General features: G+C 37.7%; 2 protein-coding genes across 4 annotated transcripts in view; both read left to right on the top strand.

The window, feature by feature from the left end:
• LOC130563196 (protein piccolo-like) overlaps positions 1 to 8,366 on the top strand; it is a 33,520-nt gene extending 25,154 nt beyond the window's left edge. For all 3 annotated transcript variants that reach the window (XM_057348626.1, XM_057348625.1, XM_057348624.1), the window contains 8 exons: positions 988 to 1,059; positions 1,284 to 1,545; positions 1,680 to 1,874; positions 3,478 to 3,583; positions 3,974 to 4,041; positions 5,144 to 5,272; positions 5,416 to 5,561; positions 5,655 to 8,366. In XM_057348626.1, coding sequence (XP_057204609.1) covers positions 988 to 1,059; positions 1,284 to 1,545; positions 1,680 to 1,874; positions 3,478 to 3,583; positions 3,974 to 4,041; positions 5,144 to 5,272; positions 5,416 to 5,561; positions 5,655 to 5,798 — 1,122 coding nt within the window. In that variant the 3' untranslated portion in view covers positions 5,799 to 8,366. The remainder of the gene's footprint in view (positions 1 to 987; positions 1,060 to 1,283; positions 1,546 to 1,679; positions 1,875 to 3,477; positions 3,584 to 3,973; positions 4,042 to 5,143; positions 5,273 to 5,415; positions 5,562 to 5,654) is intronic.
• Positions 8,367 to 11,184: 2,818 nt separating this feature from the next.
• LOC130562522 (voltage-dependent calcium channel subunit alpha-2/delta-1) overlaps positions 11,185 to 15,431 on the top strand; it is a 94,065-nt gene continuing 89,818 nt past the window's right edge. The window contains exon 1 of the mRNA XM_057347590.1: positions 11,185 to 11,682. Within this exon, the coding sequence (XP_057203573.1) occupies positions 11,552 to 11,682 (131 nt within the window). The 5' untranslated portion in view covers positions 11,185 to 11,551. The remainder of the gene's footprint in view (positions 11,683 to 15,431) is intronic.

Here is a 15,431-nt window from a genome sequence, read left to right as displayed (position 1 = left end):
GTCATCGCGGTTTTGCTTCTTTGCCAAAGGAGATAACATATTTACAAAATGCGCTCTGTAGAGCAATTTATCCGTTTACCGTAGAAACATGCCGGTGCAACATGACGAATTCCATGTAGTGGGACCCGTGGTGTATGTAGATAGAAATAGCTCATGCTAAGGTAATAAAAACATAACGCTTCATTATGTGAGGTCTTTATAAACCTTTGAAGACAAATTTGTTTTATATTATATTGAATTTCTTTCAATAGATCTTCCAAAAAATTACACACAGCACCTTTAATGGAACTGCTACAATGTAATAACTGTGACATTTCAATGTCATGTATATTATGTATATTATATTGCATTTCTGTCTATAGATCCTTACACATTACACACTGGACCCTTAAGATAATTTAAATAACTGTGCCACAATATGAGACTTGTAGGCATGTCCAAACTTCTATCCAGTCGCCACTGTTTGAAAATTAAATTTCTTCAATATACCTGAGCATAAAGTAACATTTTTTATACTGTATATACATTTCTTTTCTGGAGACCTTAAACTTAGTATTAAACATGTTTTGTGAACATAAGCATGTACCGATCTCTAATAATATAGTAGTTATAGTATATGAAAAATTGCACCCTCTTCCACTTTTTCATAACTTCCTTTAATATTTTCTCAGACTTTTTTCTCGGTGTCCCTTTCTCTCCAGATATATTTATAACTATATATAGTCAAAGGAATATGCACAGAACTCATTGCATGTAATCAAAGTAGTGTAAGACACAAGGGAAGTTACATCACCGCCTCATCCCCGTGTGTCCCATTTTTCCACCCAAACTTGATATTCCATGGCTAAAAATTCTGAAAGTTGACCTAGTTTGGCATCGTTGCTATGCTGTTTACTGAGTCACAGGTTTAAGGATTAAAGATGTTGATGCTGTGTGTTTTTTTTACCTGCACCTGACTGGAATCCTGTGTCTGTTTCATATAAACAGCTGAAGAAGAAAACTCTGGAGGTTACTGTGTGGGACTATGACAGATATTCCTCAAATGATTTTCTGGGAGAAGTGAGTGTTACACAATAAAGATGTCATTTATACTGCAGACACGTCTTATGGCAGAGACGAACATTATTTGCATAAATCTGATTCAAAGTATGCTGTCTTTATTGTTATTGTCATTATGTTATGATTGGATAAAATCTATATATTTATGATAATAATATTTTAATTGAGAACTTTACCCAACAAAGCATATGATTAAGTTCACTTTCTCGTTATATTTTTGCTAGGTGCTCATTGACCTGTCAAACACGTCTCAGCTGGATAACACGCCTCGCTGGCACCCCCTAAAGGAGCAAAGTGAGAGTATTCATCACGGACGAGCTCATCCACCACAGGGGCCAGGTGGCTCCGGAGGCCCGGGAGCGCAGGGTGGCCCTGGTGGTCACGGGGGTCCTGAAGGACAAGGAGGGCAACCGGGTAACCAGCAATCACCCAAAACCTCTGTCATCAAGAGCCGAAGTCACGGCATCTTCCCTGACCCTGCTAAAGGTGGGTCATGCATACAAAATAAAAATAAATGCAGGTAGTACACTTGTTTTAAAACGTTCTGTTGATCAATTAAATCTAAATAATATCCAAATAAAAATGTTGAACGTAGGATTTTCAAAACGATATGTTTACAGACACACAGGTCCCTACCATAGAAAAGTCCCACAGCAGTCCCGGCAGCTCCAAATCTTCCTCCGAGGGTCACTTACGCTCCCACGGCCCTTCTCGCAGCCAGAGCAAAGGCAGTATAACCCAGGCGCACCTGGAGGAGGCGGGGAACGCCATCGCTGCGGCCGAGGCTGCTGTCCATCAGTCCCGATTCCAGCCAAGTAACTTTTACTACTTCACATGAGCTCACAGCGTCTCTGTTTTCTTTCTTTCTGTCTTTTCTCTTGTTCTCACTCTCTTTGTTTCCATTACCTCTCGTCCTCACCTTTTTGTCTTTTTTCTTTCATCGTCTCTGTGAAGAAGTTTTTTACACCTAAAATGCCACGACAAACGAAGCAGCTGTTTCGTTTTTCAGCACACAATGAAAACATGTAACATTTGCTTAGACATAATAGTCAGCAATGGCATAGTAAAAAAAGATCTGATTTATTTGAAATAAATGTGAACTAGTAGCTTCTGAACGTGCTTTTAGTGTTTAAATGACATAAAAATTATTTTGATTTTAGTTTTTACGAGTTAATCTGCATTTTATTATGAAACCTTAAATGGATAGTTCGCCTTAAAATAAAAAGTCTTTCATTATTTATTGATCCTCATGTTGTTCCAAACCTGTATATGACTCTTTCTTCTGTGGAACACAAAAGAAGATATTTTAAGAAATGTCCATACAATGGAAGTCAATGGCGGCCAATGTTGTTTGGTACCAGCGTTCTTCGAAATTTTCTTTTGTGTTCTGCAGAAGAAAGTCATAAAGGTTTGGAATGACATTAATGTACATATTTAAGTGAACTATCCCTTTAATGCATTTATAAAGCCTATAAAAATCACAACAAAAGTCTTCCGTTTTGAAATATCACAAGTTGAGCTGATGTAAAACTCGGCGAGGCAGCGTTTTGTTTTGTTTCTCATATAAAAGTTAATGCCACAGACATTCAGGCAAAAAGAAAGGGTTATTCTGCAGCAGAAATGGCATTTGTTGCATGAATAATTCGCTAGAAGCACGTCGCTTAAACTGATTTTCCAGCTAAGGCAATTCATTCCGTCAGTCCTACAGACACTCAGTGTCAAATTTTCTTTCAAGCAATCGTTTAGAATAGCTACACTTTTATAAACATCGCCCAGAAACCCCACGTGGTTACATCCAGAGCATGATAAACCTCTTTGTTACCTCATTTGCCCCCGCCAGTAAAACCCCAGGCCTTTACCCCAGGTCAAACCCATATTTATGTCCGCATGACTGTGGTGTGTAAATATCATGAGCTGGTTTCATGTGAGGGAGATATATGTGGATGAGACTGACACGTGTAGAGACAGCCCCATCTAAAGGCAGAACTGATCATACAACATCTTCCGGCCAATGAGAGCAAAGTATCAAGTCAGATGACCTTCACGGAGGGATCTCTGCTAGAGGAGGTGAGGCATGTGACTCCTCCCTCTCTCTAAATAATAAGACAAAAATCACTCACCCAACAACACACGTCCATTGTAAAAGCACAGAAGCAAAATGTTTATTTAAATCAATTAAGATGAGAGTTTTGATAATGGGACCGTAAAGCAAAATATTATTTAAATAAAACTGCATTTACCTTTTGTTTCACTGTGGTCTTTTGTTTTAGTTTCCCTTTTTTGTGTAACTTTGTGTGTAAAGTTCATATCCATTGTTTTTTCATAATGAGATGCAATAAACTGATGTTAGAAATCCTTGCTATATAAGCTCATGTTTAATCGCTGTTTCTGTTTGTGTGTTTTTGTGTGTGCCTACAGACAAAACAAATCACAGAAAAACTGAGTGTGATGGATATACTCTGGACAGCGAGGATGTCACGGGCACGAATGCCTTGGACAGTGCCATCTTTCAGGTCCCTCAGTTGTAAGTACCGGATGCCTACTTTCCTTCCTCTTTTGTTTTTAACCCTAGTTAGTTCACCCAACAACATTTCAATTCGAACAAAAGCAAACCTCAGGAGTGTCATGAAGTCACCCAACATCTGAATGCAAAGATGCAAGAAAGTTGTGGAAAAAAATCAGGCTTGTTCCATTATATTTTCATTTTTTAACTAATACCAAAATACACAAAAAAACCCACAAGAAAACACTGCATCTTTTGAGCAGTTTGTCCCATTTAAGTTGTTGCAAGTAAAAAGTGATTTTCATTTTTGGGTGAACTGTCCCTTTAAATATGCAAATGCATGATCACCAATCACATTCATCAAAACAGTAGGAAAAAAATCTCACACCTTTTTGTTGGAATTTTTGTCAGGAAAAACATTCCCAACGGAACAGATAAAACCAGAGGACTTGAAACTCTGAACCTGTCTGACTCTGAGGGTAAGAATCAGTTTTCTGCTGCACTTTTATTCAGTTCACTGGAATCATCGCCACACTGTCAAGTTGAGCCTTATAGCGGTGAACCTCATAAAAACTAAATCACACACCAAACAGTGAGTCATAATACACTTTTGTAGTGTGATGTACAGGGGAGTCGATGGGGTCATGTTCACCCATGAGGCTGAATTAGCACATGTCAGAAAGCTGTTTAGGACACTATGAACCTGTTAGACAGGAAAACAGTAGTCATGCCCTTCTGTTCTCCTCTCGCTGTGTCACTGCTATACACTGCTGAATAATTCATCACAGTTGAGGGTGTGTGTGGGGGGGTTGTGTGAGCTTGTGTTTGTCGCTGTCAAAGGTTATAGACGTCAGCGCAACAAAACATGGATTCTAACTGGATCATATACAGTATACAGTATATCGTTTATGTCTGTTTGCCAATATTTAAAAAGAGATCCTTTTTCAATATATTTAAGCGTATTGCTTTCTTTTTATATTGTGTAAATATATTTGCCACCAACACACAGTTTCATAAAGATTTCCCACAATTTTACCAGTCACACGTTGCTATTAGGTTTTTGTCCACTAGAGGTCACTGTTTCCCACATATTTTATTTTATATGTGTGTGTGTATATATATATATATAATTTTTTATTATATATTAGTTTTGGACAGTTGGTATCGATCTTAATATTCATTTGCTATACATTAAAGTCTTACTTGTGATTGTTAAAGATGAATGAGAGGAACTAACTGAAGAGTTAATTTGCAAAAAGCAGATCAAAAATCATGTCTTTTATTTTGTTATTATGTTTTTCTTGTGTTTTATCGTGTCAGTTAGCTGTGTCTTTTTTCTTCGTTATTATTACTTAATCAAAACAACCCAACTCCACTTTGATTGATATTAATTGGAATGCACAATAAAGAAACATGATTTTTAAACATTTTTTCAAATGGAGTTCTAAAACTCTTATATTACTTATATTAATTTTAACAGTGCATCTGTTTTCCATTTTTTCACATAAATCATGTTTTTAGAAGTTTCCTATTAGTTTATATTAGTATATATGTTAATGCCCTCGACATTCTTACGTGTAGGTAAAATGATGGGAGAGATTAAGGTGGCTTTAAAGAAAGAAATGAAGACTGAAGGAGAGCAGCTGGTTCTTGAGGTTCTGCAGTGTAGAAACATCACCTACAAGTTCAAATCTCCAGATCATCTACCTGGTAATGCGTCAAATCTCACCGACTTCTCATCATACCATTCCGACAATGAGAAGTAGTGATGTTGTTGAAAAATACGAACACTAATGCACAAAAATTGAAGTTGCTATACGAGTTGGACGTGTATATTTTTATCGTTGTTCTAGACCTGTATGTAAAACTGTACGTGGTGAATGTCGCAACTCAAAAGAAAATCATAAAGAAGAAGACGAGAGTGTGTCGCCATGACAGAGAGCCGTCCTTCAACGAGACGTTTCGTTTTAATCTCAATCCGGTTGGCCACTCTATCCAGGTGACGTTCACAATATGTTTGCATTTCACATCATTTACGTCATGTGACGTTTCCATCTTTCTCATCCTCTCGCTGTCTTTCGCCTCCTCGTAGCTGTTCCTGGTATCAAATGGAGGAAAGTTCATGAAGAAGACCCTGATCGGTGAAGCCTACATCTGGCTGGATAAAGTCGACATGCGGAAACGGGCGGTCAGCTGGCACAAGCTAGTGGCCACCACCAATCTAACGCAACCATAATCAGCCAATCACAACCCATCACTGCCCTCCGCGAAATGAAACAAAGGTGGGTTCGTGAATTTGGAATGACTGACAGGTGCATTATGTTGGTAATGATGGAAAACAAGGTACGAGGAAATGGCAAACTCAATATTGCGTCATAAGGGTGGGACCACCTGTTCATCCACTGAAAAGTGTATTTGAGACGTTTCACCGAACATCCACCAGGACGGTAAATCCATTTAATCTCTCAGAACACGGTTATGATCTTGGAAATCATTTCTGAAGCAACATTCCTGTTCCAAAGCATACATACTGTATCTCTGATATCCGTAGGCTCTTTAGTACTTGAGAATCTGTACATTTCATTGTCATTTCTATCACATTTCCAAAGTTGTATATGTATATTTACCACAAAAACAAGATACAACATATAAAACATATAGCAGAACCCACAAGATGAGTGACACAATTATTTGATAAATAATGAAATCATATCATATACTATGTTATGCACTGAATTGAGGTTATACTGTAAGAAAAAAAGACAATCCGTAATGTTGAACGCAGTGTTGAGCAACACCAGTTAATGTTTTAAAAGTCGCATTCAAAGAGAATGTTCAGGTTTTTTTGACGGACATCAGCTGGAATCGACAGAAGGCGACTGGTGAAAATGTTCACCCAACATTGCGAAGGTTTATCATCCTGATGTTCTGACCGTGGCTGTTTGTGGGACAGTAAAAGAGGTCGTATTTTGTGTTGAGCACTCGAGCCCTCGAAATTGTCTTCTCTCAAAGGCGTCTACTTTCCGTCCGAAAATTTGATTGTGCTGTTTGTCCACGATTTGTGTTTGTTTTGAGCAGCGTCTTGGAGTAAATGTCACGTCGGTGGTCAAATGTTGTCTCTGTTTTGTGAGTTCTGTGTGGAATCCAAATATGCAACGACGAAAAATAAATGAATAACGTACATTTGAGAAACTCACGTAAGCGTTCTGGCTCAAAGTGACTCAAAGGGTTGAAATCCGGATGTAACGTTTGTGGTTCATTTGGTGTCTGTCCTCTGTCTCGTGTTTTATGGTGGTGCGCTGTTTCAAAATCATTTTTCGAAGTAATCATCTGTTGTAATGTTTGATCTGTTTAGCTATAAAAGATGATTGTCTCATCATTTCAACATGAACACTGCCTCTTTAACCTCCACCGTGTCAGTGTAGAGCTACACAATGTGCCAATGATGAACAAAGGCACACGCTTTTGTCTGTCTGGTCAGTGTTTCCATATCCGTGGACATCTCGCGTATATGGAAACAGCTAATAGAACATACACGAAGGTTTCTTTGTTTTAATCTACATCTTGCAGGGGTGACGCACAGATGTATTTTAAGAAAAGGTTGCTAAGACAAACTCTTGTGTGCCAACCTGATGTTTTAACCAAATCCACTGGTTCAGTTTGGGTAATCTATGCAACATGGATTTTGTTCTTTGAATGCATATACCTTAACATATGACATAGAGTCTGAATACATGTATATGTTGAAAAAAATAGAGAAATGAATTATATGAATATTGTATAGTGTTTATTTTTATTTATTTTTTACTTCCTCTTTTATGGCACAGTATATATTGATCGTATGCACTTTAGGTTATTGTACTCATAGATTTACAAATATCATCGTAAATTTCAATTGACACTACATTAAATATTGAAACATTGGGAATCTTCTGGGAAACGTAAAAAAATACTTATATTATATTATGCCCGACTGTTAAGGGTGTTTATTGTGATGGCCAATTAAATCCAATCAAGTTTTTATCCACATCATTATATTTCTAAAAAAGTTCCCTTTAAACAAGCACATGAATCTATTTGACAGCTATCTAATCTTCTATTGCAGTTTATTATCATCCCATTATTTTTATGGGGATGATTTTCGGTTGATTCTGTTACCGTATGCTGTGTGAATGTGATATTTTTTTTGTAAATATATCTGATATTTTCTACGACAAAAGGTGTGAATATTAATTTGGTCTGATGTTGAGCATGTGATTGTGATCACAAGATCAAACTCTGTCTGTATATATTGTATTTGTCTATCTGTGGAAGAAAGTAATAACTGGATCGGTTTACTCAAGTGTTCGATCAACCCATTCCGATCTGTTTGTCAAAATCAGCAACATCTCTCAGAATGAAAATGTTAAGATTTAAAAAATGTATACAAAAAAGACAACAGAAGTTTTTCTTTCCAATTGAATGGTTGTCAAAGAGTTTCTATGTTTTAACATAGATGTTGCATGTTTCGTTAGATGTCTGTTGATATATTTTCACTCCGGATTCCGTTGAAAAAGAGAGAGAATCTGAACACATCATCTGACGTTGTATGCGGACTGTAAAAATGCTTGTAAAATGAGTCTTGTTTCTCACTTCGTGTAAAAAAGAAGAAAAAATCTAATGTTATGGTTTTGTGGTTGTCCACAGGATGTCATGAAATTATGCAAATTGTGCAGTAGAGAAAAAAATAATATATGAAAATTAAGAAATAAATGAAATCTTTCTCCCTGCGTATAAATAATAAAGAGTAGATTCTATTTCAAATGTGAAACTGTGTGAGGTTTGTTTTTTAAATGGCTCTGCTTATAATAAGATATAGATAGGCTACATTGAAGATGTTCTTCTCCAATCTTCCACATTTATTGTAAAACTAAACAAAAAAACCTAGTGGAAATATTTTTGAGCACAACTTAAAGGCAGTATAAATTTCTAAATACTTAATTTTGGGTTGAAAAATATTGAATGGTTAACTCTATGTATTTGCAAGACTTGGCCGCAAGATGGCGCCAGAATCTTAACAGCGGGAAAAACGACACTGTTGATTTTCAACACTGTCGAATTAACAACTCAACGCTTTGTGTTTTATGTCAGCAAAATGTTTCTTAGTGAGGAGAGAGTCCATTAACTGAATAGTTGAATGATTAAATCGTAAATGGAGAAACCGCAACACACATTTTTTTTAATAACAAAACAAATAAATAGTTAAAGGCAGAAAGTGAGTGTGTGACTCATTCACATCTCATTATCTCAGGGATACAAGCTTGGGTTATTCAAACTGTCACACAGAAGAACGTACCACTCTGCTGTCAAACAGGTAGCCTTGTGTTTTTTCAAAGCAAAGAGAGAGCACAGAAAGAGACAAAACAGACTGTGAGATGGTGTTGTGAACATACATTCTCTCTGGTGATGTGAGGCAGGGCCAGTTGCCATGGAGACCGCAGATACAGGGAAGGGCCCAGGGGAGTGATATGGAGCTTGGATTGCAGAAAATGTTGGCGAGTATGTAATACCCCTCATCCTCATTCTTGTTTTCCATGTGTCCAGATAGCCAACATCATATTTTGCAATTGAAAACATTGCCCCCCCTTTCATAAACTTGGTTTGTGTACTGTTTTAATGACAAATGTACATCTGAAGTCAGTTAGCTTCCTCATAACTTGTCTCTAGAGACATTTGTTTTCGCCTTATACAATGTCTGATTGTTAGGCCTATTGAAACAGTTCTTCTATAAAAAACAGAAACCATGACAGATGTTCTAATGGATGGATTTAATGGTTATAATGGGAATTGCATTGCTTGTAATGGAAACTATATTGGTCTATGTGGGTCACTACTGGTAATGTTTTGGGTTCTATTGGTGAGATTTTTAATTGGGGTATGGAAACCAATAGAACACTAGGGACAAGGCCCAAAACATCACATACAGAAATTTCGTAATGGCTTCAATGGCAAACAGTTGATAGTTCATTACATTATTTGTAATGAAAACCATTAAAATACTATCTTTTGTTTTTCAGCAGGGAGAGCTATTAAAAAATAACAATACAGTAGCTTCAATCTCACGTGCAGTCTAGACAGACAGCTAGAGACTTTCTTACAGACATTTAATGAGCTTGGTCATCAGCTTATACTGAACAGCCCAGGGGCAGGCCGCAAGCGCGCACGAACGCATCGACATACATTCAATGGCACATAAAGAGCTTCAGCCACAAATGGCCCTCGAAGGTCCTCAGAAATTGTTCTAATGCACATCGATGTCTAATACACTGTCAGGGCCTCTCGCGTGACCCCACAGCTACGCGGCTGTTTGAAAAGAGTTGGGTGTGCACATTAAACTGAATGTAAGCAACGTGCACATGAACTCAGCTTTCCCCGGCATCCTTTAATCATCAGTTCGGGCCGCGCAGAAAAGTAAGGAGGTCACAACAGTGCTCTCTATTTGAGATCTGTGGGGGATTTTAATGAGAAAGTGTGTTTTGATGATGGCACGCCTTTTTTCCATTTGGCCAAGTGCTGGACTAGGGCTTTTATCCTGGTCTCTTATGTAGTGCTCTCTAAGTACAGGGTCATGCTGTATCTCTTTTGCATCAGAGGATGCCTCTTCTTTGGTGGAGGTGCATCATTAATAAAAAAAAACACTCCTCCAGGCTTTAGTGGACCGGCGGTTCGATGGATGCGTGCTAATGGACCTGCATACAGACCGTGCAACAAAAGCACAAGGCCGAAGCAAGAGAGAACGCCGCGCGCCTCTCCTATTACAGAGCTCGCGCCCTGTTGCACGCGCCTCGTCCTGACACTGGTCGTTGCCGCGGAGAGCGTGGTTGCTACGCAACGGGTGAAAGCCGAAATCCCTGGGTAACTCGCCGCCCCGACCTGCCTCGCACGCTTATTAACTCTTATGTCATCTCGAAAGAAAAAGTATTTAATTTACGAACATGCAACGAACAAAAAGTGGGGGAAAAACACGCAGATATGAAACATTTGCACAATACGTTTTTAGGCTACGTGCCTCCATATAGCCTAGAAGCTGCTGTTTTAGGAGATATATGAACGCTTTAGCCTACATGTTAGATATAGGATAGAGATGTGCGTGTTTATGAATGAGATGCATCATTTAGTGACGTTATAAATGAACGATGACGTATTTGATGCACAAGCGTCTAAATATCCAAGTTCCGCAAAGATATTGATCATTTGCAGTTTATTTCACAACAAATTTCCCGACTAAATATATTCCACAACTATAGGCTATGTAGAAAAGTAATTAATAAGTAATTTGTAATTAAATAAATTCAATAAGACAGTTAGCTTATTGCATGGGCTACTCGCGCGCAATAAGACAATGGCGTTTGGAGAATGAGTGGATTTGTGAAAGATTTAAAGAACAGCAACAATAATAGGCTACATAAAATATATTTTACAAAGGCAATTTATTTCCCTGTGCTTAAAACACTGAAACTATCTAGGTTTAACTAAAATTCTGTTGGGTTACGTCGTGGCACTTTTGCGCGTTCTTAATTTATTTCAGGTGGGTGTTGGTATGTCTTGAGGAAGCATATGAGAGAGAGAGAGAGAGAGAGAGAGAGCGATGGGTGCACTGCATGAGGATCCGATGAAAGATAGAAGACTATTGCAATGAAAGGGTAAGAGTGAGGGGTGGGGGCACAATGACGCTGATTCGGGGCTATTGATCTCTCTCTCCCATTTACAACGGGTCAGTAGTTTGAAGAGCGCGAGCGCAGGATCAGACTGAAGAGCGGCACGCACTTTGGCCATGTAACATCAAGCGGTGCGTATTGAGATATCCAAGTGGACACTCATCACCAATCCGATCCTTCTCTGTCTCTAACCTGATGACGGCTGTTAATCAGATTAACCAGCAGGACGGCAGAGCGACACATCATACCTCTGGAGAAAAGTAACTGTTCGTGGGCTGCTGTGGATTTATAAATGATGGTGCGCTGCGTGCTCCCGAGATCAGGAGGTCTGATCATGAATCCGTGCAGAAGATCCGTTTTGATGCTTTTCATCTTGTCATCTGTCCATATATCGTGCCCATCGCAGTTTCCCAGCCCACTCATGTAAGTACACTTCTGTCTTTGTTTGTTTGTGTTTTTTTCATTCAGCACCTGTATACGCGTAAGTTTTTGTGAATGAACAATGCAAACTATTGTATTATTAAATTTCACTTATGTAAGATTTATATATCATATTACGTTTTTATGATTCATAATCATAACACCTCAAAATAACCTCTATCGTTAACTCCATTTACACTTACAACATGAAATGTAAACTTCTTTCTGGAGTCAATTGGAGTATTACTTGTCTGTATATATTGACATATTTTAGAGCTTTCACATGCTACAGTGAGAATGTATTTTTTACTGTTCATTTTTCACCATGTTAAAACGTTTATTATGGCTAATACATCTTTATAATTATCTGAGGGTCAGTTAGAGCTTCTGCCTCCTGTGGTTTCCATTTTCCTTATCACCGTATGTAATTGATGTTTAATAGGACAGTACATGCAAAAAAGGTCATAACTTACAGGTGTCTAGATCACAAGTTCTGTATTAACTGATAATTTAACTCAACAGAAATGCATTGGTTGTGGTCATGTGTGTCCACCTCAGATGGTTTTATCTTGTGAGAATAGTAACTGTAGAGAATTTGTTTCAGATTATGAATTCACAGTGAATACTGATTTTCATCATTTTAGCCCAAAGTAAGTCCATCATAGATCCCCAGCTTCTTTACACGAGTACTTTGAGATATTCAGGTTGTTTGTTTGTGTCAGAACAGTTAAGTCACAAAGCTACTTTTAAAAAGATTGAGGCCTTTCCCAAATGGTTTTGATATTTGGATTGAAGCATATTGAGCAGTCTTATAAACATATATGTACGGTATGTGCCATTGCTACAAGCTACATCATACACAGTCTCCAGTATTTCTTTGTGTTGCATTGTGTTTTACTGCATGATGTGAGGACCTGTACAGGAAACATTGGCGCATGTTAACATCACATTTTTCCATAAAATTTCACTAAAGAGGACCAATGTTGTTAGTCACTAAGATATTTAACATCTCCTTTTGTGTTCTATGGAGAAAAGGGAATCATGCAAGTTGTCCACCAAGTTGGACCACCTGTTTTTTTTCTTGCATTCAGTAGGAAGAATAATCTTCTTGGGTGGTGGGAACTGACGTAGATCAATACATTTGTAATGGTTGTAAACAACAGGGTACAGTTGTTGGTGTTACTTAAAAATACATTTCATCTAAGAGAAAAACGTAATCTGTCTGACCCAATGTAGTTTGTTGGATGAACTTAATTTTGTTAGAAGTTGTCACAACTCAAAAATATTGATGCAAACTGTTGCGTTAATTTTTTTTTGTTGAGTCTACACAATATTTTTTAGAGTCTGTGTACTTTGCAATAATCGAAATGAGTTTATAAAACAACAGTAGAATGTATATAAGAAAAGATATTAACTAAAAAAGTGTTTAAACCATTTTCTTCATAGAAGGCTTGAGAGCGAGAGAGAGAGAGAGAGAGAGAGAGAAAGAGGGAGCGAGATGTTTAAACAAAAAGCAGGGGTGTTAAGCTATTTAGATTTTCAAATTACATTTCAATTTCTATTTATAAACCTACAGCTATTTTTTTCTCCCCAAGTTGTTAAAATGCATTTGCTCGTGAGATTTTTAATGGGCCTGATGCTGCTAATGGAACACACCGCTTTAGTCATCCCGTCCATCTATACGGCTCGCAAAAAACAATTAGATGAGCGTGGTCAATATGCTGCTAAAATTGAAAGTAGATAAGACATATTGTTCTGCTTTCTTTCAAGTGTTAGTTATTGCAAAAACATGCTTTTTTCGGGTAGGATCCCTATAGAGAGATGACGCAGGTGATTACTGTGGCCTTCTGACAGTCAGAGACACCTGTCCCATAGTCTCCCACCGGCCCACTTATCGACTCAGAAAAGCCACACATCTCACCAACAGAGAGCAAAAAATACAAATATGTTTGAGTAGGCTGTAAAAGAATGATGCTTTCAGAAGTCCAACATGTGACATCTTAAAGGGACGGTTCACACAAAAAAGTAATTATTAACTTTTTTCATAAATGTTCAGAAAATGACTCCGATTAAATAAAAATATGCTCATTCACATGACATCTACGATATATTCATGGCACAATACTGGTTTCCACAGACAATCATTCTGACTTTGCAATTGCAATTACAATATCATTTTTTGATCACACAAATCATAATTATGATAAACGAAGGCGAAATTATGGGGTAGTGCCCGAGGGCCTCGCAGGACCATAATCCATCCAGACTCCAGCATTTAGTGTACGTTGTAATGAAGCTTAGACATGAGTTCTTTTAAAAAAAAGCTTGGAGTCGTAGCACTGTTCTCTTGTCAGCTGAGCTCTAATCCTCAGCCTGAAATGGATTAAGTAGCTTATTATAGAGGAGCGGAGGAAAGCTCTGAATGGACCTGGGAAATGGATGTGAATGAAATCTAACGTTCACTGGAACAAACTTATTAAGATCATTGAGGAATCACCATTTTAGCTGATTCATCTTTAAAGAGCCGTGGGTATTTCTATCTTACACGCTGATAGTCGAGTGTATCATCTTATAAGAATCGTTTATGATAATGCTGTCTGGGAATACCTTAAAATGAAAGATAAATGTACAGTTGGGAATGTTATACTTGAAGCCAGGTATAATGAATTCTAGAGGCATTCTTAATCCATTCATAGAGTAATGCACTATTATACAGTTTATAATCAGATGAATATTCTTGTGATTAATTGTTATAACTCTTTTTTTCATAATATAACTCCACTGTCCTAAAATAAATCAATATTTTATGTCCATTGATTTAGTAAGTAGCTGTGCAATAGGTGGGCAAAACGTACAAGCCTTTAAAGTGCATTATACATAAAGGCTTCGTGTAAAGTATTACCAAGATTTACTTTCTTCTGTTATACGAGTGGGACTGGAAATGCATGACTTCATGAGAAACTTTGCATCTCCCACACTATTAAAGTGTACTGGGTAGTGTGCAACATCCTGTGAGCCAGCAGATTCCCTGTAAGTGAAAGTAGCCTGACTGGTAATGACTTATTCATACTGGGTTTTAAAGAGTGCGTGAGATTTTACATCGCTGGAGGCATGTACTTGCAAAACAGGATATTTTGACTCGGGAGACTTACCACGTAGAGAGCTGGTATGACCAAACCTGTCTACCCCTGCTCATTAGAAACCACCTCGGCCAACAGATTGTCTCATTGCAACCTACATCTGTGTTTCCAGTCCCTGGGGGGAAAACAGGCTGAAGAAAGAATAGAATGTGAACTAGAAGAGAATGGAGAAGCCCATATTAAATTCACAACTCTTCTACTCATCCATCACTTTTACTTGCATTTTCAAAGTCAGTTCTGCCTCAAATACAATTTAACTAGAGGGCTAAATTATTGACACCATACATACTAAAACGTATATAAAGATTTTGCATCTGCTCTTGGTAAGTTATGTTCATGTACACAGGATTTGACAGTTAGATGTTGTGATTGCTAAACAGCTCCAGACAACACAAACTTACAAACAAACTTACAAACAAACATTCTTATCGATTAAACTCCTGAAATGTAGTATATTTGTTGCTAATCTCCACAAGTATTGATGTATGTCTATATTATTTTTGTAACTTTTCAGACATGAGAAGTTAAGTGCACTCACTCTGTGTACTTGCATTACTTCATTCTCATCATCCTGAGAATGTTTCTCAAACGCTATCTCACGTTCGCCCAAAA

The sequence above is a fragment of the Triplophysa rosa genome, linkage group LG12, assembly GCF_024868665.1.
Source record: "Triplophysa rosa linkage group LG12, Trosa_1v2, whole genome shotgun sequence".
NCBI classification, from domain to species: Eukaryota; Metazoa; Chordata; class Actinopteri; order Cypriniformes; family Nemacheilidae; genus Triplophysa; species Triplophysa rosa.
Note: the sequence above shows the minus strand (reverse complement) of the source record. Positions and strands in the feature narration are given on the sequence as shown.